The sequence below is a fragment of the Pagrus major genome, chromosome 18, assembly GCF_040436345.1.
Source record: "Pagrus major chromosome 18, Pma_NU_1.0".
Classification (NCBI taxonomy): domain Eukaryota; kingdom Metazoa; phylum Chordata; class Actinopteri; order Spariformes; family Sparidae; genus Pagrus; species Pagrus major.
Window position 1 is genome coordinate 30,522,281 of NC_133232.1, and position 22,053 is coordinate 30,544,333.

The following is a 22,053-nucleotide window of genomic DNA, read 5'->3' on the forward strand; positions in this document are numbered from 1 at the left end:
TTAACCTACATTTGATGACAATATTCAAAACAAAAGGTTTTATCTTTCATCATGTGAGTGGACACTGAGTAGAAATATTACAACAAACTGTGAGGTCTATCATAACTGCACGGTATTTTCTGTTCTTGAAGCACTTTTTAAGCATGTTTTTGACAAGTTCTCTATAAATAAAGCCTATTATACATTATTATTATCATTATTAAGCTATTGCTTGGTAATAACATCATGAGGGCATCATCAATCACTACAGGATTATAAGAATAATAAGGGAAAGGGATCTTAAATATGTATAATCGCTGTAGGTAAGTCATTACAAGTCACCACAGATCTCATTTTAGAGAGAACAATTCTTCTCAATGGGTTTTATATGTTTCCATTTGCAGCCTGTACAAGCTTCACTTTCTGGGTTTATGAGCTGTTGGAGAGGGCGGATGTAAAATGGCTCAATCATCATGTTTAATGCAGCGGTGGGAGGAAACACAAGCTGTCCGACAGCGCCACCAAGTGGATTTTAACTCTGATGAAGCCCTAAAAGGATCCTGACTTCACTAAAAACTGCGGAGACTCTGACATGACGGGAGCGCCTCTTGTCCTCAGCGGGGATTAGAAAGTTTTTTTAATAGTTTGTCAAACCAGATGTGAACTTTATCTGGATTATAACTTTGTTTTTTCGTTGTTGGACTCTGAGATCTGAAGCAACCTGCGCATAAAACGTCTTTTTTTTCCCGTCCAGGAGTGTCGTCTCTGAGTTTCTGACATGCCTCTCAGCTGCTTTGTTGCTGTGCTCATTTTATACTTCTCAGGTGAGTCCATGACATAAACAGTAAAGGTAGGAAACAACATGTCTTTAGTCAAATATTCCATGTATTCTCAATATTAGGCCTATTTAATTTTTGTCAGGAAATTGTAGTTTTCACCAAAAAGCTGTAAAATATATTAAATATCATGATTGCTAAAGAGAAATCACTAGAACATCCCCTCCCTGCAGTTGTGAAAGACTTCCCTCTCTGTATTTAAAACATCTGTATTAGATGCAGATGTGCTGAATTTTTGAGGCGATGAATACAGATGGAGTCAGCTCCTCCCTGCAGGGATGAAGAGCTGAAGATGCAGCTCCTCCACAACAAAGAACCAGACCCCAGTCAAAATTATGATGAATTAAGCTTCAGTTGCTTTCCTCTTCAGGTGCTCCTCCGCCTGCTGACCAGTCAGTTTAATTACAGCTGGGCTCCAATCACTGCCAGTTAATTACTGAGGAGACCCCCTCTGGGACCAAGTGTGCCAAAGCCTTCATTTAATCCTACTTGCAAGATAATCACGAGACCCGAGATCCACCCAGAGGCATCCTGGAGCTCAGATGATAGTGTGGAGTGATTAAAAGGATGCTGCTCATTATGTCACCTCTGTCATTAGAGATACATGAGGCCTTTAACGTGGTAACTCTAACAGGCTGCACACCTTCCTCTGGTGTGACTCATCACTGCTACACAGTGCACGTCTCTGTGGTGAAGTCAGAAGTGTGAGTGGTGCCTGCTGCACAGTGTGTGTGTGTGTGTGTGTGTGTGTGTGTGTGTCAGTGTCTTGGTATTTTACAGCCACAGTAGTCGAGAGGCAGAAGAAGAAGTATGCAGGTTGTTTACTGAAGCTAAAAGTACCAGTGCAATAATGTAAACATACTACTAAGTCCTGGATTCATAAGTAGTAAAAGTGAAAGTATTATCTGCTAAATGTACGAACATTTTTTATGGAGTTCGGTAGTTTGGCCCAGTGGTTTCCAGCCTGGGGGTCAGGCCCCTTCAAAGGCTCACAAGATAAATGTGAGGAGTCGTAACATGAGATGGAAAGAAGAAAAAAAGATGTTCTGCGACACAGAATTTGGTTACTTATTTTGGATTTTCCTGATTTTTTGCTGTTTTTGTGAAATGTTACCACTTTGAGCCTTGATCAGGAGACATATTATCAATTATGCAAATGTGTGACATGGTGACGCAGTGTGATGTCAAGAAGTCACAGAATTAAAGGCCGGACTACTGACGAAGCGTTTCAGGAGCAGTGTTTTCTGTGGGAAAGAGGAACTTGACTTTGGGCTTTTTAACTTTCAAGACCTTTTACATGCGCAGGAACCTATATCACACACTGAAACAGAGTAAAAACAATAAAAAAGCATATTAGGATCTCCTTTAAATGAAACAATGTTAGAAGAAAGGGAACTGTCTCGTTGGTGCAACAGCTCAGAAACATCTGAAACAAGCAGCTCATGACAAAGCTGCAATCAGACGGTTGAGAGAAAATTAGTCTGCAATTATTTTGACAATCAGATGATCTTAGATGATTTTAGTCATTTGTTACTGCAAAAACGGCAAACATTTGCATTTGTCTCCATGTATTTGATACTTCTCTTTGTCACATATTATAGTAAACTGAATATCTTTGGGGTTTGGACTTTTGACAGGACAAAAAAAGACAAATGAGGCTTTGTGAAATTATAAAGGGACTATTTTCTGACATTTTACAGAGAAAACGATTAATTGACAAGAAAAATAATCATTTTTTTCAGCCCTACTTTTTTCCTACGAGGTCACAGGCCAAATCTGTAGGAAACTACTAGTTTAATCTGTAACTTGGTTACCTTTCAGCACTGCAGTAGTTATAGCTGAATGTATAACCCTGTTTCCAGAAATGTTAGGACGCTGTCGTTCATCTCACTTCACAGTGAGTGTATATTGACAAAAAACAATAAAGTTTATCAGTTTGAACATTAAATATCTTGTCTTTGTACTGTATTCAGTTGAAAAATAGGTCAAAAAGGACCTGAAAATGATTGCATTCTGTTTTTATTCACGTTTTAAACACTGTCTCAACTCTTTGGAATCAGGGTTGAAATCACATATTTATAATTGCCGTGTGCATGTTTCTGCATGTCACCACTAGTAATGTCTGTCTGTATTTGAGCCCTGCAGTGAGAGACCATCAGACTGATGATCTTAGCTCGTTTATTTCCTCTGTGACTAATTCTCTGTTAGGGGGACGGGAGGGGAAATATAAGTCTGGGGAGGTGTTACTGAGTGGAACATCTGGCTCATTATGAGAAAAACGCTGACAACAGGTTTAATCCACACATCGCTGCAACAATCTGAAGCAGCTTCCAGAGTAGAGACGTTTGAATGCGGTGCATCAGTATTATTAGAAACTGTGTTAAAGTCAACTTGGCAACTGTGCCAGAAAACAGAGAGGAAGCAGGAACAGGACTCGAGATGGGGGTGGAGGCCGACACACTGGAAAGTTTGGCACTCGGTCCTGAACAAGGAGTCATATTCAGGGTTTTCAAAAAAGGATAATTTGCCACAACTGCTGAGAAAGAAGGATAACAGTGAAAGGATTCGTTGTGCAGCAAGATTATTCATAGACAAATAAGTCAGACTAAAGGCCACAGTAGAGCAAACAAACCCTCCTGATTAGTACATGAAAAGAGATGAGTAAGTGGGACAAACTCCAAGTGAGTAATGAGAACCGGCTGTTTGTCCTAATTTGTGGTGAAGCTATTTAAATGTCTCACAGTGCTAAGACGGCACGCTTTCTCTGTTCTCACATCTTCGTTAATGTCAAGAAAAGGACACAATCTTTATTCTATTTGCAAGATTTCCATGTTCTGCTCTCAGGGTTGAGAGGAGTTTCCATCAGCATCACTGATCACAACTCCAGGTGTCTCTGGACTGGAATGTTGTTGAGCTGTCTGTTAAAGGAAGTTAAGGAAAACAGATTGTGAGAAGGAGCATTTCCATGCCAGGCTGCCTCTGTGTGTCCTACATTTACTGTAACACTGCTGATATGAAAGTTTTATGAATCATAACGACCAGAGGACTATGTTTGGCAGCTGACATCCTGCTGTTTCCACATGTCTGACTGTTTTTCTGTTGTTTCAGCTGGCTCAGGGACCACAGTATACGACACTTACAATGACTATGCAGAAGAAGCCCACACTCCTCAACTCGACTACAAAAGTGCGTACGGAAAAACACACTCAGTGGGGGTGGTCAGTATGACAGTACACAATCAGACATTATACAGCACTGTTGTCTACTTTTAGATATGTTGCTGTTACCATTTATGCAGTGGTGGCTCTGGTATCCAAGAAGCTTTGCAATGATGCATCTATGAGTTTTTATCTTTAATGATTTAAAGGGTAAGTTCACCCAAAAGTTAAGACTCACCCTCATGCTGATGGAAAGTCAGGTGAAGTTACATAGTCCACAAAACATTTCTGGAGCTTCGCAGCAAAACAGTGTTCTCCAATCATTAAGATATATACAGATGTTGTAATATTAAATGACATATACCACAGGATGGGATATTTATTAATGTTGTCCAGCAGACCCGCACTGGTGTCACTCTCCGGGTCTGACTAATGGGGAGGCGACCTGTCACTCGCCTCGAGGCGGCGCCTACAGGAGCACGCTGGGCACCCGCTGTGAGATGAGCTGTGATCGAGGATACCGACTGGTGGGGAGGAGCTCGATCCAATGCCTCGCCAACCGACGCTGGTCCGGGACTGCTTTCTGCCGCAGTATGTAGAAGTTCAGCTTTTAAATTCACACATGAGGATCAATCTGGTGATATTCAACAAATCCCATTAAAAGACTGAAACCACCAATGAATTAATCCTAATAACAAGTAAACTTCTGTGTAGCCAAGCCTGATGTTCCTTCTTCTTCTGCTCTTTAATATCTATTAAAATCACACCAATGAGCCAGATGGTTGCACTTGCTGACATGTTACTTGATGACCATGAACATGGGCACTGCAATTTATTTTGACTCAATGCCACATAAAGTCCTGCAGCTTTTAAATCTCAAAAGCACACAAAATGTGTATTCATCCGCTGATGAAAGTAGTCCCCAATGAAATGCACGATTTACTGGTGTTTGAGTAACATTTGTGAAAACCTGTAGTGCCCAGCTGTTTTAAATTAAAAAAAATAAATATATATGTATAATTCATGACCCGCTTTTAAAGATTTAAATCTTCAGTAAAAACAAAATATAGCTCATCAGCAGCCTTATCCTTTGAGATAAATATTGATGTTGTGTGTCCTTCAGGGATGCGTTGCCATGTGCTGAACCTCATTCCACACGGCAGATACACCTGCACTCAAGGCTTTGTTGTGGACTCCAGATGTGACTTCACCTGCAACCCCGGCTATCGCATCGATGGGGAGCACTCACGCACCTGTCAGCACGGGGGGTCATGGAGCGGAGCACAGCCGGTCTGTGAAGGTATCAATCAAAGTCTTATCTGCTTCTCTGTAAAGCTAATCAGATGTTTAAACTCAGAAGTATTGTGAGCATGATTTGTCGAACTGTCAACTCGAGGTTTAACTTGCTGCCGTGAAATGGACCTAAATTCAGGCCATCTGTGTTGCAGCCCCATTTTTCATTATTCTTTCATAAGCTGAGATCCCTTTGTGTCTGCTTTCACAGTCACACTAAAAGAAGCATATTTCCTGCTGCTCTGGTCGTCGAACTGAATCCAGACCTGATGTCTTTCAGTGTTCATATTCTGCATAGTGACAGACTGTCCAAAAACAATGAATTTCCTTCCTGCAAAATCTCCAATCTCCTTGTTGTAATTTTCCAACTGTTTATTTTAGATACCGATCCTCCGAAGATCAAATGCCCTCTGTCCAGACTCAAAGTCGCCGAGCCTGGAAAACTCACTGCTGTGGTCACCTGGGACCCTCCCGCAGTGAAAGACACTGCTGATAAATCGCTCGAGTATGTCACTTCTTTCCTTTGCTTCCTTTTCCTGTTAACTTAAAAAATTGAATTTAACGCTCGGCCTTGACCGTCTGTCTGCAGTGTGATATTAGTCGGCCAGGAGCCAGGAACCGACTTCAACGAGGGAGCCAACATCATCCGATACAAAGTGTACGATCAGGCCAGGAACAGAGCTGCCTGCAAGTTTATTGTACGTGTTGAGGGTAAGCTGCCAACCCTTCATTATCCCGACTCGTTAAATGAGTTTAAAGGAACAGTTCACCCAAAAGTTAAAACTCAGTTATAACGTACCCGGTGATGATGGAAAGTCGGGTGAAGTTTGGTCGTCCACAATACATTTCCGGAGCTTCACAGCAAGCATGCATGGTTTAAAAACAACCAAAAGAAGAATGTAAAATGGCTTCGAATAGCTCATTTGCAAAGATGTTTTCTTACATCTTCAATGCGAAGTCGAGCTCGTGCATCCACTTCAGACAGCTTTTAGCTTAGCAGCTACAGTGAAGATTTCATCTTATAAAAGGGTGTAAATAACATCTTTTCAAATCAATTTGGGAACTCAGGGCTTCCAGAGACTTGGATTACACTGGACAATTTATGTTTTTTCAGTTGTTTTTCTAAGTCCCCATCTACTTCAGTTGTTTAGGAGAATGCTGAAAAGCTGTTTTGCTGTGAGGCTCTAGAAATGTTTTGTGGACTTAAAAACTTTCCCTGACTTTCCACCAGGTGAATAGATAATAACTGAATTTTCTTTTTTTGGGGGGGTGAACTGTTCCTTCTAGAGATTAAACATTAACTCAAGGCAGCATTAAAACTTAAAAATTGGATTTCTTCTTTCTGTGTTCTGCCTCCAGTGAGAAGATGTCCAACTCTACCTTCACCTCTGTACGGCTACCTCACCTGCTCCTCTGATGGGAATAACTACGGTGCAACGTGTGAATACCACTGTGATGGAGGGTATGAACTGAGAGGCGTATCTAGTCGTGTCTGCACGTTCAACCGCAACTGGGAAGGGCTGCCTGCTGAGTGTGTTCGTAAGTCTGCAAGAATGTGGCTCAGGACGTGCTGCACATGCAAAATGGTATATGTACTGCATGGGGGTGTAAATGATTGGATTGTGACCTTGTGTGTTTGTAGCGATGGAGATTAAATCAGACGTGAAGACAGTCTCCGCTCTCCTGGATCAGTTCTATGAAAAGAGGAGGCTGCTGATCATGTCTGCGCCCAACATATCTGACGCAGACTACCAACTGCAGAACATCATGATACAAGTGAGGACACTTTTTTTTGCTGCTGTTAACTTCACATGGCAGAGGATATATTCATCCCAAAATGAAAATTCAGTCATTATCTACTCACCTTCCTGCCCATGGGGATGAGTACATAATGGCTGAATTTTCATTTTTAGGTGAACTGTACCTTTAATGAACAACATGAACCTCAACATTTGTCTTCCCTGTTCAAACCAGAAAGCAGACTGTGGATTAGACCTGCGACATGTAACCCTGATCGAGCTCCTGGGCTCCCCGCCTCGTGAGACGGGTCGCATTAAAGAAAGTCTGCTCAACTCTGAAGTCATCGAGGGTTTGAGGTAATAGTGAGATACTTCATCACTCAGTTATTCAGCAGTTTTATGGTTCATTCTGGGGAAAAATAAGTTCATTTTGTTGAAAAATTCCATCCTGAAATGGCTTTATATAACTCCCTGTCTCATTAACAGTAAGTAGTTGTTTGTCCTCACTCTGTTTAAATGTCAGGAGCCCCCCTAATGAAAAAAGAGCCACTGTTAGTTTGACTTTTAAAGGAAAAAATGCACTCAAAAGATTAACACTTTTAAAAATAGCAACATAACTTGAGGGTAGTGGTAATGGGATTTTGACAGGACTGACAGAACATCAATAGTAAACATCTGGCTTTGGATCTGGATGAGAATCAATTAGTAAGAGGTTCTTAAAAAATCAATGTTGCACCAGACGTAGACACACACACACACACACACACACACACACATATAGGGAGTGTTTCATCTTAGAAGAGGCAAAGATATAGATTTTTCCACTGACTGTGGAATTTGAGTAAGGGGGCACTGCTCACTTTTTCCAGACTGGAAAATCTCTTCCTTCTTCTCCCCACTGACACACAAAGCCCACAGCTGAGCGAGGGCAGTCTATGCAGACACATTCTTTGAGTGTAGTACAAAGCATTCTGGGAAATGTAGTCAGTCAGATGAGGTAGAAGTGGATGAGGGAAGTGTATCCATCTGAACAGGGACAGACAGGGATTATTTTCAAAAAGACATCAACAAATGTAAACAAGTGTACAATGTAATTCCTGGAAAGCCAGCTCACTTAAGATTTAAGGTGTATTTATCTTCCCTATCTTCCTAGGGCTGTATGTTCCCAGGGTCCTGTGTTCCCAAAGTCTATGTTCTCAGGGTTTTATGTTCCCAAGGTCGTATGTAACAAAGGTCCTAAGTTCCAGGGTCCTATAGTCACCGGTTCAATTTCTGTTAAGACACACGAACCCTTCCTTTGTGCTCGGGTCAAAAGCCTAACCCTGACCCTGGGAACATCGGATCCTGAAAGAGGACATATAGTATATAACTGTGACATCAATGTGAACAAAGGAATGACTTTGATTAAAGCTGCGCTGATGAATATTCAAATATCGATGAATAAAGTCTAATTGAAAATATTGATAATAGCCGCTGTAACGATATGAAAGTACTAGTTGGTGAAGTTCCTTTAATAAACTAACTGCTGATTTGTGTCTCTCTGCAGACAAGTGTTCAGAATCTCCAGGTCCTACTTCAGCATGGTGCTGCTCGACAAGCTCGGAATGGATCGAGAGCGCTTCATTACCCCGATGGCGTCGGAAGAGTTGTTCTCCTACATCGATAGCTTCCTGCTGGACGAAGAGGAGCGAGAGAGGCTGGAGCTCCACAGAGACTTCTGTGACTAATTTAATAAACCGCTCCGGTTGCCACAGTGATAAACTCATCAGTATTACTTACACAAGATGAGGAAGGACAAACAACCAGAAAGCAGGTCCAGAGGGACAATAGGGGGGGAAAAAAAAGGAGAACTCGGCAGTTCTCATCATGTTCAAATGTGATTTACAACACTGAAGTGCGGGCACTGTTTTTATATCAGATCATCACCTGAAAAGGCATCGAGGCCAGAAATTGGGATTGGGAACGAGATACATACATTTTATACCATAGATATTTTTATACCATAGATACTTAACATTTAGTTGGATGCATGTTGTGGATTAGTATTTTTGTCAAAAAGCCTGTTAGTAAATCTAATATTTAATGGAAACTAAAACGGAGATAATTTTCTAATCCCGCTGGTATTTGAATGTAACACAGAGTTGAGACAATAACGCACATCTTTGGTTTAGTAAATTTTTATTGAGTGAACAGAAAATTCAAGGCAACCTTGAGGTGAACATGCCTCTGATCATACTCTAATGAAAGTGTTTATTTACATTTATATCTGAAAATAGACCATTTAATAATTTGAAATAAGACTTTTTATGCAACTTGTATAAATATATTTTTACATGACATTACGTATTATTGTAAAATGCATTGCTATAGATTTAACTAAGCACAATTTGTTGAATCCAACACCAGACATCTTGTATAATATCAGTTTATAATGAATTGTTTGCCCACATCTCAGTGTCATTCTGTACACAATTATAAGGAAAAGGGTGACAGATTATGACAATGTTTCTGTGCTAAGCGCTGTGCATGATTTTGAGCTGCAGTAATATATACCGCCTCATTTTAAAAACATAAAAACAACTGTGTCAATGCTCTTAAAATAAATCCAGAGTTTAGTGTTGTGATGCTTTGGCACATTTTCTACATCAGTCTGCAGTCAGGTGGGGCTGTGCTAAAGATGAACCTCATGTAGGGAGGCAGGTGTGAGCAGATGTTAAGTGTTCGGCAGGTCGATGAACTGTGCGTCTGCTCAGCCAATCATCTTTGTGTAAGTTCACTGCAGTAGACCAGCTTGCGGTCTGATAAGCTTCCAAAGTAAAATTAATCCATAATCTGACATTTGTCTCAGGCCTCCACAGCTTCTCCCCAGTTCAGTTTCAGGCCTGTGTGGCTGTCCTCATTTGCCCTTAGGTTTCTCCATGGTGGACCGCAGTGGAAGAGTGCCCTCTGCCCACGAGTCAGGGTACTGCATCATCTTCTGCCACAGACTGACTTCCTCTCCGACAGAGTCCATTTCCACTTCCTCTTTCCCTGTTTTTACCATCCCTGCAGGGGTGAGGGTGACACAGTGAATGGGAAATTAGTGCAGTCTTTTACTATCAATTGCCAATTTCTGTTACACAGAGCAGGTAAAGACTATGGAAGCCTTGTAGATTATTGAGCAATTATCCCAAACTGAACACGTCTGTCACACAAAGGCAATTATGCTTTGACAATTAAACCGTTTAAACTAGGAATGTCTAGATATAGTAATACTTATAGCAACTTTATCGAGTGGATACTATTAACACTATTACTATATCTTAGCCCTCTTAGCTAACACTTATAAAGCCTTGAAAGTGCCACCAGTGTGTCAGTTATTGTGATTATGTTACTTATGCTAGTTCTGATGAGCACAGGAAGTATCACTCATCATGGTTTCCCCAGTAACCTCCCAGGAAACCTTAATAAACCAGCAGGGCATTAGGCCTAACAAGGTCTCACAAAATAGCAGTTGTGTCAATAACACGCAAAGCATCTCACGCAAAACTACATCTCACATCTAGGAAGTGAAACCCAGATGGAAAAAGAGAAAATATCAGGGTTTATTGACTTATTTTACCTGTTCCAGAGCTGAGACGGACTCCTCCCAGGAACTCATTGCTCACCATGGCCTCTCTGTCCCACACGGTCAGCTCCAGACACATCCCCGTCAGCTGCTCCAGAGCCAGCTCCTTGTACACAAACGTGTGGTCGTAGTGGGGATTCAGGTTCTTCTTCACCACCGGAGTCTTCCTTTTTGTGGTCTTTGCCTTAGTTGGGAACAAGTACCTGCAGAGGCACAAACGCAGAGTTAGTTTACAAAAGACAAACAGTCGTATGAAAACGGAGTGAGTCGACAGATTATCACTGACCCTTTTACAAAGCTGTCTGATGTTCCTCCTGATTTCATTGCCATTAAATTCTTTGCCTCTTTAATTAGGACGTGCAGTTCTCCTCCCTCCCCACTCACTGCCTTTTTCCCTGACAAGGAGAAGACAAGACACATTTAGAAAATTAAGCCAAAGTATAACAAACACAGCCAGAGCTGGAAAGCAGAGGGAGAGTGAGAGTCTTGCCTTTGGTTTTCTCAGTTGTTGGTTTTTTAGGTGTGACATACTTCAAGGAGATCACCAACTCTCCTTTGTACTGAGCGAAAGCTGAAGCTGGCACAGCAGAGGCTGCCTGTTGAAGAAGAGTACATCAGTCAGGAAACACAACAAACCCAAACAACAACACAGCAAACACTTCATCCCCACTGACATTCAGGCCTCTACACTAAAACCTGACATATACTGGATGTTGATATTTGAGTGTGAAAATAAACATATACACACATATTCTACTATATGTTAAAAAGGTTCATATGATTTTGGTTATTAGACTTCAAAAAAAGGGTTGTGCAGTGGCAGGATAATTCTAGATTAACCTTTCACCTGCATTTGCATCTGATACGTCCCTTAAAATCCAGACATTCAGACAGAAGAGAAATAAATCAAATTTTTGTCTACCTTTGGCATGAGAGCCACCGTGTCCATGTGTGTGGAGTCGAGGTCTCGGGAGTCCAGGGGGATCTCCACCTCTCCCAGGAAGGCGTTGCGGCTGAGGCGACCGTGGTGCCATACTGATATCAACATGGAGCGGGTGAACAGCTGAGAGCGGCTGATGGAGTACTGTTAGTGGAAGATGAGGAGGAGGAGAGGACGGGATCAAAGGCCTGTCTCAATGCCGACACGGCGATGGAGAAGTCTTATATTAATGTTAATGCTCTGGCTCCTGAGAGAGGTTTTCAAAAATCATCAAAGCAGAAGATGGATTCAGATTTTATTGGAACTTGCGTCTGAAACCTTCTAAATAATTACCTTCTTCTTAACCTTTAAAGAGCAAATACAAACCCACAGAGCATTCATTTGTCATTAATTGATTCTACCGGCTAATTTCCTTTGCAGCGTTTTGGTGTGTCACTGTACTTAAGTTACACTGGAGGCTGGGAGCAAAATCAATATTTGACAACAGCTATTCTAATCTGCAGTGTCAATATCAATCTTAAGGTCTCCGTAGGTGCGGCCATTATTTACAGCAGGCATGGCACAAGGTCACTAATCAGGGAGTGTCATTAAGTCAACAGGATAAGGTCGACAGTTGTGGTTCGGCGAGAAAAGCTGCCAGTTATAAACCGTCACCTTCAGTGCTTCGCTGTAGACGGGGTTGAGTGTGTTCCTCTTGATGCTGGTCTTCCTTTTGCTCTGGCGGGATTTGTCAGGGAGTAGATAACATTTGACGTAACTGAAACATAAGAACAGAAAGATTATGTCAAAAGATGTTACTCCCAGGCGAGGCTACTGGTCTTTGGCTGTATTTCCTGACTAAATGCTTTCAAAAATATGTGTTGACATTCAGCTTCCTGTGAAGCTCAAGTAATCACCTCTGGGATGTGATTACGAAGACTTTGTAAACACAGCAACCTCTTATCTGCACCGATCAAAGCTGTGTTAACAGCGCTGAGGGCTGTGTGTGTGCAGGACAAAAACGTGTCTATTTCAGGGCCACGATTTGAACCCACGTTTGCACTAACTGGGTTTCAAATGATGTTTTTTTTTTTCTAGTGGAGCTTCATTACAGCTCTGCTAGTTTTTGATATTTACGGGTTGGAAAGCTGCCGTGAAGTGTCGCCGCAGGCCAGCCCGTGGCACTCCTTGATGAAGACCTGGAGGCTCTGGGTGTGTTCGTCGTAGGTCATAGAGAAGACGACGTCTCCGCTCACCTCCACGCTGTCAAAGTCTCCTGCTTCACTGTAGATGCTCATCAGGCTGCCCAGTGTGCTCTGGAGAAACATACACACGCCTGATCATTTACTATTTGTTTCAATAATAGCAAATATTGACATTTAGATAATATCTGGACAGATGTTCTCTAAAATAAAGTGCTTCAGGGACAAAATAAATTGGAAGAGATCAGGATCTTTGTTTCTTTATCCATAGTGACAGCATGAAAAGTCACTGTGCTCTCTCCCCTGAGGTTCTGGTAACTATAGAAACATTTTGTCAGACTTCACACATTAGCCTCACACTTCCTAACTCGCTGGAGGATATCCTGAGGTTATAGATGCTCGTTGAGATTATCCAGCATCAGTTCCGTTCTGAGAGACAATAATGAGCTGCTCTTCAAAGAGCCTTTAGAGGACTGATGCGAGCTACGAGACTCGTCAATACTTTACCTTTGAGCCTCGCAGGCTGGAGGAGCTCGAAGCCATTGTCCTTTTATGAAGGCAAACCAAGCTGTCGATATCTTCGTCCTCCTCTCCGTCTTCCTGCTGCATCAAAATAAATATTGAGAATGTTGATTGTAGAAATACTGTCTGGTTTGCCAGAGATGGATCTCTTTGTGTAATTAATTGATAATGTGATTGGTAAAATCTACCCTTCAACAACAACAGTCATGGCCTTGAACGTCTGTACCCATAACTAGCCGATACCATTATAGTCAGTGCTTTAATAAGAGAGCGTGTTGGAGTTTTCTTGTACCTTTTGTATCCAAACAGCACCTAACAAACTTAATTTGAGTCCAGGAAGCGCTCCTACCCTCAGATTTTTTGATTTATTCATTTATGAAAAATGTATGTCAACTCACTTTATTATTTTATTGTTTCATTATTTTCCATTTGTTTCACCTGGTATGTTATTATCTGGGTTGTGTCATTGCCTCTGATTGGCTGTTGCTACTATATAGGAGAGGCCTGATGAAGTCCTAGTTGTTGAAACATGTTGCCTTTTAAATGATTATCCTTTTCATTATTTAGCCACTAAAATGAAGGTTATACAGACACATTTTCTTACATCTGGAGTGCCTCCGGTTTATGAACTACTCTTTTTTGTTTTTCCAAGAGCACTAGACACAATTTTTAGCTTTGCTGTATTACATGGAGCAACCAATCATTTCTTTTCCTATCTGAAACTATAAAATTCAAGTTTTAGTATCAGCTCCTTATCTCAAAGGAAATGCATCTTCCCAACACTTCCACGCATTTCAGTTGATTTACTAAACAGAACAGAATCACGACAATATGACATAAACGGTTATCAGATTTCTTTCAGCAAACTTCTTACCTGTACGTCCAAGCCTGGAACAGATTTGCTCCTGTTGCCCATTGAGCCCTCTGATGTGTCAGGTCCATCACGCAGATCCAGTGTTGATACATACTCTGTTATAAAAATTACAGACCAGCAATTAAGCTATGATACAAACAGTGTTTTCATTTGATTCTGGAAGAAAAACAACATCACTGCACATGGTTATATATATATGTATGTGTGTATATATATATATATATATATATATATATATATATATATATATATATATATATATATATATATATATATATATATATATATGTATGTGTGTATATATATATATATATATATATATATATATATATATATACATACACACACACACATACTAACCAGTAGGCCTGGGGTCTCGTTTGATGCTCTTCTTGAAGAGTCTTTCAACATCTAAATCTGGGCTCGGATTGACCGGTTTTACTTCTGCAGTCTAGAGAGGCAGAAACAAAGAGTCACAGTCAGAGAAGAGGAGGTAAAATAGCTTGTGACAGAAACATGACCGTGTCTCATCAAAGCATCGTACATTATTAGCGTCTGGTTTGCCGCCGTCAACGCTTTCAATATCTGCTTTGACTGGGATGGTCATACTGGAAACGCTGGATCCTGCTTGGCTGGACAGAGCTGAGTGATTCCCTTTCCTGTGTGGTGACACAAAACATTATCAATTACAGCGACAATGTTTTACATTCAAATATATACCAATAATATTCTTTCAAAAGTTGTGTGTGACCCGCCGTCTGAATGTGTGAACCCTCAGTCCCATTAGCCCGAAACTAGAAACAGTCTGTGCGTTTTACTTTAATAGCAGAGACCATGAGCAGGGCAGCACTTTAAAGACATTATTTATTTATGCATGGATGTTTCAGGTCGATGATCTTCCACCGTTGTGTAAGTGTCAGCCAAGCCTGAAAATGTCCATGCATGAGTACATAACTTCACAAGAGTGCTGCCCTTTTCATGATTTGGGATTTTTTGCTCCTATAATGAAATCGGCGGCACTGATGTATTATCATTATTCTCTATTTTAACAGTGCAATCACAAAGCAAGTTTTATCAAAAACACTTTTGGAGGAGTGTTGGCGTCGGGCTGTGGGGAGAGTCAGCTAATACAACCACTGCACAGCTAACTGAGCAAACTAGCTAACAGCAGCTTCAATTAGTAGCAGGACAAGACCGGTCCAGTACCCCACCCAGCTGTGGGGGAGGAGGGCCAAACACAACACTTCCTGCTTTGTAAGTTGCTTTGATGTTATCCTGTTGTGTTTCCACCTTTTAGAATAACTACAGGTGAGTTTACCTTGGTTGCTCGGGGGTCGCACGGCCGGACTCAGTCCCAGTTTTAGCGCTAGTTATGCTGGCGTTTTCTGCAGATTCTGTGTCGCTGCGTGTTGGCTTTGACCAAACGTCCTCCTTTGATTCAAATGATTCTCTTGAAGCAATCGATCCTGAATTCTCACTTGAAGGACTGCGAAAGAAAAAAATGACAAAAGGTTGAGATAATCTGTGTTTATTAAATCCATCCATTTCTAAAACTGGAGAATGGCGACGCACCCATTTTTATTGCTTGGCAGATTTTTCTGCCTGGCCCGAGGTACAGGAATCGGAGGATCTGGGTGTATTTCAGTACTTCTCAACAGAATTTCTCCTGTTGTCTCACGCCTATTCACTATAACACAGAACAAAAGTTAAATCACACTTCCACACCAGTCAAAGAAAACTCTATTGTGTTACTGCAGCTCTTAAAATTGCTCTCTTTCTACTGCCGAACTGGGACAACATTCCTGTGATTGTGGTTATTTCTTTAAGCCTGGGCTGATGGCTGTTTACATTCCTGGTTGAACAGTTCATACCCACTTCCTCTTCCTGTACTCACGCAGAGGCTTCTTTTTCAGGGAAACTCTCACTAGGTCGTGTCCAGACATTGTGGAGAAACGGTTGACCCTTTGATCGAAGAACCAGTCACCAGTCATTTTCTTTAGATCCCTGGAATCCAAAAAAAATAAAAATACTTAAAACATCTCATTTACACTCATTAATCAGTTAAAATGACAATTTGAAAAAGGTCAATTGTGAGTATTACAACACAACACAACGGTCTGAGTTTCCAGAGATACATCTATTACCTTTTACAGTCAGCTACCGCTGGCAACTGTGAGGAATGCTAAATGTATTGACAGATATATGTTGGACTGTTGATGTCAACTTACTACAGTTAATACAACTTATTACAAGTTGAATTTTATGCATCTAAAATGTAGAACCTGATGCTGATACTGATATTAGGCAGTAAAAATATTCTGATATTAATATATCGGGCAATATACACACATTTTTTTTGTTGTTATCAAACACTTGTGACAAAGATTTGTAAAAGTTTAATGAAAAACGTTATTGTGTAAAATGACATCATTGCGCTGAAGCAGTAAATGTCAGCGCACATGGACAGGATATACACCAATACCAATATATTTGCAATAGGCCAATATCAGTTGATAATATTAGCCAACTGATATATCCGTCTATAAAATGCTCTAATAAAATGGTAACGTCATGATTAGAAATATAAGCACAAAATACTATTTATTAGTGACTTCAGTGTTCAAGATTTTCTGCTCTGTATCTTCTTTCAAATGCACATAAAACCTTTTTTAAAATGGCTATTTATCTTAAAAGGATTATTGTTATTGTCAACAAATCCCATGAAAGGACCAAAACCAACAATAGATTGATTCTACTAACACACCATCCTGGTGCCAAAAATATTTGTCCCAGCACCAAATGTGTATTAATCTACCACTGAATGGTCCCTAATAAATTAACTAAATACTCCATTTAAAATGTAAGTACATATTTGGGAATTTTTCATGGGATTTGTTGGAAATCCCAAAATATAAACTGAAGACACAGGATTGTTTTGATAGAGACCCAATTTTTGATTAAACGTAATTACTAGATCAAAGGAAAGTATAAAGAAAATGGTCTCTTACGTCTCTTTGGCACACACACTGCACAGCCAGGATCCATTGGGGAGGATTGTTTTGCACTTGCGGCACACGTAGTGATTGCACATCTTACACTGGCTGGTGAAAAGAGTCAGTCGACTCAGAGGCTCCAGGCATCTGCCACAACTGCGCTGACTGTATCTCCCGCTGCCACGTTTGGCCCCTTTCCTCTTCACTTCCAGCAAATCCGTCTTTAACTTCCTGAGACAAAACGAAATTAAAACTGAGAGATTACACTTTGAAAAGCTACTTCAGTGTTATAATGTTCATCAGTTTCTTTTTAATATTTTAACCTTTTCTACTTTGATATGTTTTATAACTGAAGCAATTATTTGATGAATTAATTAATTGCATTTTAATCCAAAATGTCAAAAATTCACTCATTCACTGCTTCGTTCTGGTCCCAAATGTGATTAGTGCTGCTTTTCAAAGTCTCCTTTCATAATAAATTAAGTATTGGATTTTGAATCTTTGGATTCTGGGCTGTTGCTCAATAGCTGTGTTACTTTGGGCTCTGAAACACTATAATGGACATTTTACACTATTTTCTGACATTACATATAACAATTAATCAATTCATAGGCAAAATAAGCAAATAGATTTAAGACAAATTGAAATCAGTCATTAGTTGCAGATCTAATATATATCACAATATGGTACATGTTTTAAAAAAACCCATAAAATAATGAAATTGACATTGTGATGTATTACATCAGAAAATCCTCTTCACAATTGTAGATAATAATACTAAATTGGCTTCCAAGCCAAAGTGGTACACATTGCAAGACAAAAACCTTCATATCAAGATGAGATTAGATTCACTGCACGGCGTCTAGTGTAAATTTGTCTTTGGCACCATGCAGCCAGGGCTGGGTATTGTTGAAATATTTTATAAGCGTGCTAATAAGATACCTGGATATCAGTACTGATACCAAAATTTGACTTTTTTGTTTTTCTGGCAACCACTTGAGGGGGCAGATGATGCAAACAACAGTGGTGTCTTGACATGAGTGGGAAATGGAAGGCCACATTTAGTGACTGGATGTTATCAATAACCCCTTTAAGTATTTTTCTATTCTATTCTATAAAAAAGTTTTTATAATTTAGATAAAATGATCAAATTGTGAGTAAACAAGAGTCAAAATGTGACCAATTTTTAAATGCCAACTTTCAATACTTTAACTTTTGATCCAGCCCTACAAGCAACATCGAGTGCATATCTCACAAGACACACAGTAACGGATATTAAATACCTACATGAACAAATACTCACATTGAAAAATAGCGTTTAAAAAGTGTCAAAGCATATATTGAATTAATAAAAAGAAGAAGCATGTTTTATATTTGTGAATTAAAGGTAAGTTAGGTAAGAAAGTAACATAAATTGAAGGGATAAGCAATATCTTACATCTGGAGAAAACTAAAGAAAGTAAGATAACCATTTAGTACAATTCACAAGAGGTGCTCTCTTCTCACCTCACACGGTGCTCCTCAGCCTGTCTCAGGTCCTCGTCCCGTCGCAGCACCTCCAGGATCAGCTCCTGCTCAGCCTCAGACAGGAAACCCAGGTTGATCATGTCTGCAGCCTGGGGCATGGTGCCTTTAACCAAAAACCCTTAGTGCAGGTCGACTGGCTCGGCTCAGTTGCAGTCACATGGAGAAGATCTGACAAAAGAGAACATCAGGAAATTCACTGAAGTGGTAATAAACCCTCTAATGAGTTACAGCAAACGTTTGAACAAATACTGCAAAACCTGCACATTTAACATCAAAAAACGCCTCCAGAGGTGAACAGCATGAGCCAGTTCCTCTACAATCTCATGTAAAGCAACCTGAATAGAAAGAGGAACTTGACTGTCTGGTGCGCTGTGATGATATAAAGATATAAACAGTTGTGTGATCCTAATCAAATGAACGATAAGACAGCTGAGTGACGTGTCTCTCTTCCTGCAGGCCTCCATGAAGTAAGCCTCAGTACACCATCTTTGTCAAGGATTGTCTTGAGATCAAGAGTCGGAGACGCCTTCTTGCATGTTAATCTGTCATTAAATGATCTCTCGTGGGAATCCAGATCACCACAAAGCCAACAGAAACTGACCCTCGTGTTTTCCATTTCATGAGAGGGCAGGAATCCGTCCACAAAAATGACAAGTGACTAATAGGAACCAGGATGCTGGAGGGTTTTAAAATCCCACAGAGAGCCTGTGCCCGGGTGAAAGGTTGTTTTAAATGGGACAGGCAAAAACAACACCAACTTGGCTATCATGCAGGGTTCCCACCCTCTAAGGATACAGAGAACTGGGCGGAGATCGGTAGCTTAACCATTTGTTTAAGCACAACATCGAGCTTGTCATGTGTCTTGTTCCCATCTACAAACTTTAAGCTCCCTTTGAATTCCCACAAAGGAGAATTACATTGAGGGGAAATGCTCCCTGTTAAGTAGCTATAAGCTTATCAGTGGGAAAGCTGTAATTCTCAACCTGTCACCCTTCTTTTTTTTTTCCTCATTGTTTAAATACCTGAGGCAGTCCGTCTCTGGCAGGAATTAGACAATACCTGCAAAACAACCTGTACAGGTAAAAGTTAACCTTTAAGGAAATGGCGCATGCGCTTCACAAACACCCAAAAAACAGGAGATAATAGCTGGAATTCGCATTAAATAAAAGCACAGCATTGTTTTAGACACGGAGGCTTTGTAAACTATGACATCAACAGAATTAATTCAACAAGCGTTCAACTCCACGATGACAAACAAACACACAGAAAAACAAATCTGAGACAAACTTTGTTGAACTTGTGAAGAATTTAAAGATGGACGCGACCCGAACGTCAACTTGCGTCAACTTGCGTCAACGTTCGAACTGTAAATTAAATGTAAACTAACGCATCCACCAGCGTCACGCGAGCTTTAAACACACCAAATGCGACCGTAAAAGGCGGAAAATTCAGTGTTTTCTAAATAAATACGAGTCTGAAATCAGCGTGATAAACGATACAAAAAGAAAAAGCTAATTAAAAGATAAACCAACACCGCACCTGTCGTTCAAAAGTCGTCCTCTTCCCTCCGCTACTCGCCTCGCGTCGCTACGGGCAACAAGCGCGATATTCCCGGCGAAGTAGCTCACAAGCTAGCGACGCGTTTAATTACACTGACATGTACCGGAGAAGCTGCTTCACTCGCTTTCCTGATCTCCTGCTCCTTCTTCTTCCTCCTCCTCCTCCCGTCTCCAAAAACTGTTGACTTTGTGTGAGCGCTGTGTCGGAGGAGAACCGGAAGGTGAGGAAAGTTTGCAGCGGACAGGCAGGACGGGAGCGCCTCTCCACATTTTCCATGACAGGTGCATTTCCTTGAGCTGTTGTTTACCTCCGCAGGGGCTGGATGTGGAAACAGTCCAGTAATTAGCCCGTGTTCCCCTTTTCAGCGACAGTTCATGTTGAGTAAGGTGAGAAGTGCAGGGCTTTTACTTAAGAAACAACTATCAGAAAGTTTTTAGTTTTTTAGTTTTACAACTATCATAAAGTGAGAAAAGCAAAACAAATGTTGAGAAAGAAAAAAGGGCTGCTGTGTCCTCTGTGGTTTCCTGATGCTGTTATTTACTGTCCGGGCGTATGCAAAGTGATAAACTTGTAAAACAGATGATCATTAGGTAATAAAAAAGTGAAAGCAAATCTCTGGTATCCAAGAAGGCACTATAAATGATTTCATATGGTCTGTTGTCCCCATTGATATTGATTTATTTCTTATTAATGTTGATGCCTTAAACACATGATTGTCTGCTGTAAAGCTGTCGATTAAAAGGGACAATATGTAACAATTTTAATTGGAAAAATTCAAATTAATTAAGGGAGAAAAAATAAAAGTGTTAATGTTATGTTAAGCCAAGCTAAGTAGCTAACAGCAGCTGGTGGTTTCTCTGGTGATATGCCGCCCTGTTTGTTATGAACGCGACAGGTGGCCGATTGTTACATATCGCACCTTTAATCAATCAGATGAAAATGAGTTGCCCACTACTTTGATAATTTATTGTTTAAGTAATTTTCCATGCACAAATGGCAAACATTTGCTGGTTTTAGCCTCTTAAATGTAAGAATTTGCTGCTTTTATTTGTCATGGTATGGTAGAAAATGAGGAGATTTGGGGTTTTGCACTGTTAAGAAGCAATTTGAAAAGTCACTTTGGGTTCTGGGAAAGTATAATGAGCATTTTTCACAATTTGTTTGGTACATTTTACAGACTACATGACCAATCAATACATCATTAATATAACTGGCAGATTAACTATGAAAATAATTGTTAGTCGCAGCACTAGTCTGCTGATAATTACTAGATTGATGCAGATAATCGCTCTGCTGTTTTTAGTCCCAATTCATTAAATGTCCATGTGGCCAAAGGCTACAACCAGGTGCCTTCATGAATTTGAAGTGTCAAGCTTCACTGGAAAAGGACAGAGGTGGTTCTGGATAGTTCTGCTGACTTTGCATTTCAGATGATTAATACTACGCTTACGAGGGAACTCATGTGGGTCATCAATCACTAAAATCCAACTGTGTCTGTTGAAAATGGCTCTTTTGGCAAGTGGTGCAAAGACAAATTCTGTGCTTCACAGCAGATACAGATGGGTGTCAAAGGGAAAAAACAAACACATTAACTGTCTTAGTAACGTGTTGGTGCACAACGAGGTGCAAGAACAGCTTCAGTGCTCCTTGGCAGATTTCTTCTGGTTGGATAAACACCATTCATCCAGAAGATACTCCCTTATTTGGATCCTAAATCTCAGCATAGCTGTCCAACTGGGTTCAGACCTGGTGACTGTGAAGGCCATATCATATGATTCACATAACGTCCATACTCACGAAAACATGAAGTCAGCCCCTTGTATGGAAGCATCCGCATTGTGTTT

General features: G+C 40.5%; 2 protein-coding genes across 6 annotated transcripts; one reads left to right on the top strand and one right to left on the bottom strand.

Annotated features, from left to right (window-relative positions):
• Window positions 1–617: 617 nt before the first annotated feature.
• srpx2 (sushi-repeat containing protein X-linked 2) lies at window positions 618–9,629 on the top strand. The gene is made up of 10 exons (XM_073487561.1): window positions 618–803; window positions 3,924–4,001; window positions 4,373–4,564; window positions 5,097–5,273; window positions 5,648–5,771; window positions 5,856–5,977; window positions 6,626–6,805; window positions 6,909–7,042; window positions 7,241–7,362; window positions 8,552–9,629. Exons 1-10 carry the CDS (start codon window positions 758–760, stop codon window positions 8,730–8,732), a joined length of 1,356 nt encoding a protein of 451 aa, XP_073343662.1. The 5' UTR covers window positions 618–757; the 3' UTR covers window positions 8,733–9,629.
• On the bottom strand, window positions 9,167–20,454 carry sytl4 (synaptotagmin-like 4). Of its 5 annotated transcripts, none has more exons than XM_073487560.1 (17): window positions 20,313–20,454; window positions 18,629–18,817; window positions 17,138–17,353; window positions 16,024–16,133; window positions 15,702–15,816; window positions 15,448–15,615; window positions 14,674–14,788; window positions 14,490–14,580; window positions 14,130–14,224; window positions 13,241–13,336; window positions 12,669–12,847; window positions 12,207–12,309; window positions 11,535–11,696; window positions 11,103–11,208; window positions 10,899–11,007; window positions 10,607–10,815; window positions 9,167–10,050 (listed from the first exon to the last, which is right to left on the bottom strand). In XM_073487560.1, exons 2-17 carry the CDS (start codon window positions 18,745–18,747, stop codon window positions 9,902–9,904), a joined length of 2,142 nt encoding a protein of 713 aa, XP_073343661.1. In that variant the 5' UTR covers window positions 18,748–18,817; window positions 20,313–20,454; the 3' UTR covers window positions 9,167–9,901. The 5 variants fall into 5 exon arrangements, with proteins under 5 accessions (XP_073343661.1, XP_073343657.1, XP_073343659.1 ...); XM_073487556.1 differs by having other exon boundaries at window positions 20,189–20,454; XM_073487558.1 differs by lacking the exon at window positions 20,313–20,454 and adding an exon at window positions 19,937–20,098.
• Between the last annotated feature and the right edge of the window lie 1,599 nt (window positions 20,455–22,053).

Excerpts from the sequence above, each read along its gene's own strand:
- sytl4 (XM_073487560.1), bottom strand. The coding sequence starts at position 18,747 with ATGCCCCAGGCTGCAGACATGATCAACCTGGGTTTCCTGTCTGAGGCT. Across the intron at positions 15,616-15,701 it reads CTGCCAAGCAATAAAAATGG|TCCTTCAAGTGAGAATTCAG; the intron begins GTGCGTCGCCAT and ends TTTCTTTCGCAG. Across the intron at positions 13,337-14,129 it reads TTCCAGGCTTGGACGTACAG|CAGGAAGACGGAGAGGAGGA; the intron begins GTAAGAAGTTTG and ends ATTTTGATGCAG.
- srpx2 (XM_073487561.1), top strand. The coding sequence starts at position 758 with ATGCCTCTCAGCTGCTTTGTTGCTGTGCTCATTTTATACTTCTCAG. Across the intron at positions 5,772-5,855 it reads ACTGCTGATAAATCGCTCGA|TGTGATATTAGTCGGCCAGG; the intron begins GTATGTCACTTC and ends GTCTGTCTGCAG. Across the intron at positions 5,978-6,625 it reads GTTTATTGTACGTGTTGAGG|TGAGAAGATGTCCAACTCTA; the intron begins GTAAGCTGCCAA and ends TTCTGCCTCCAG.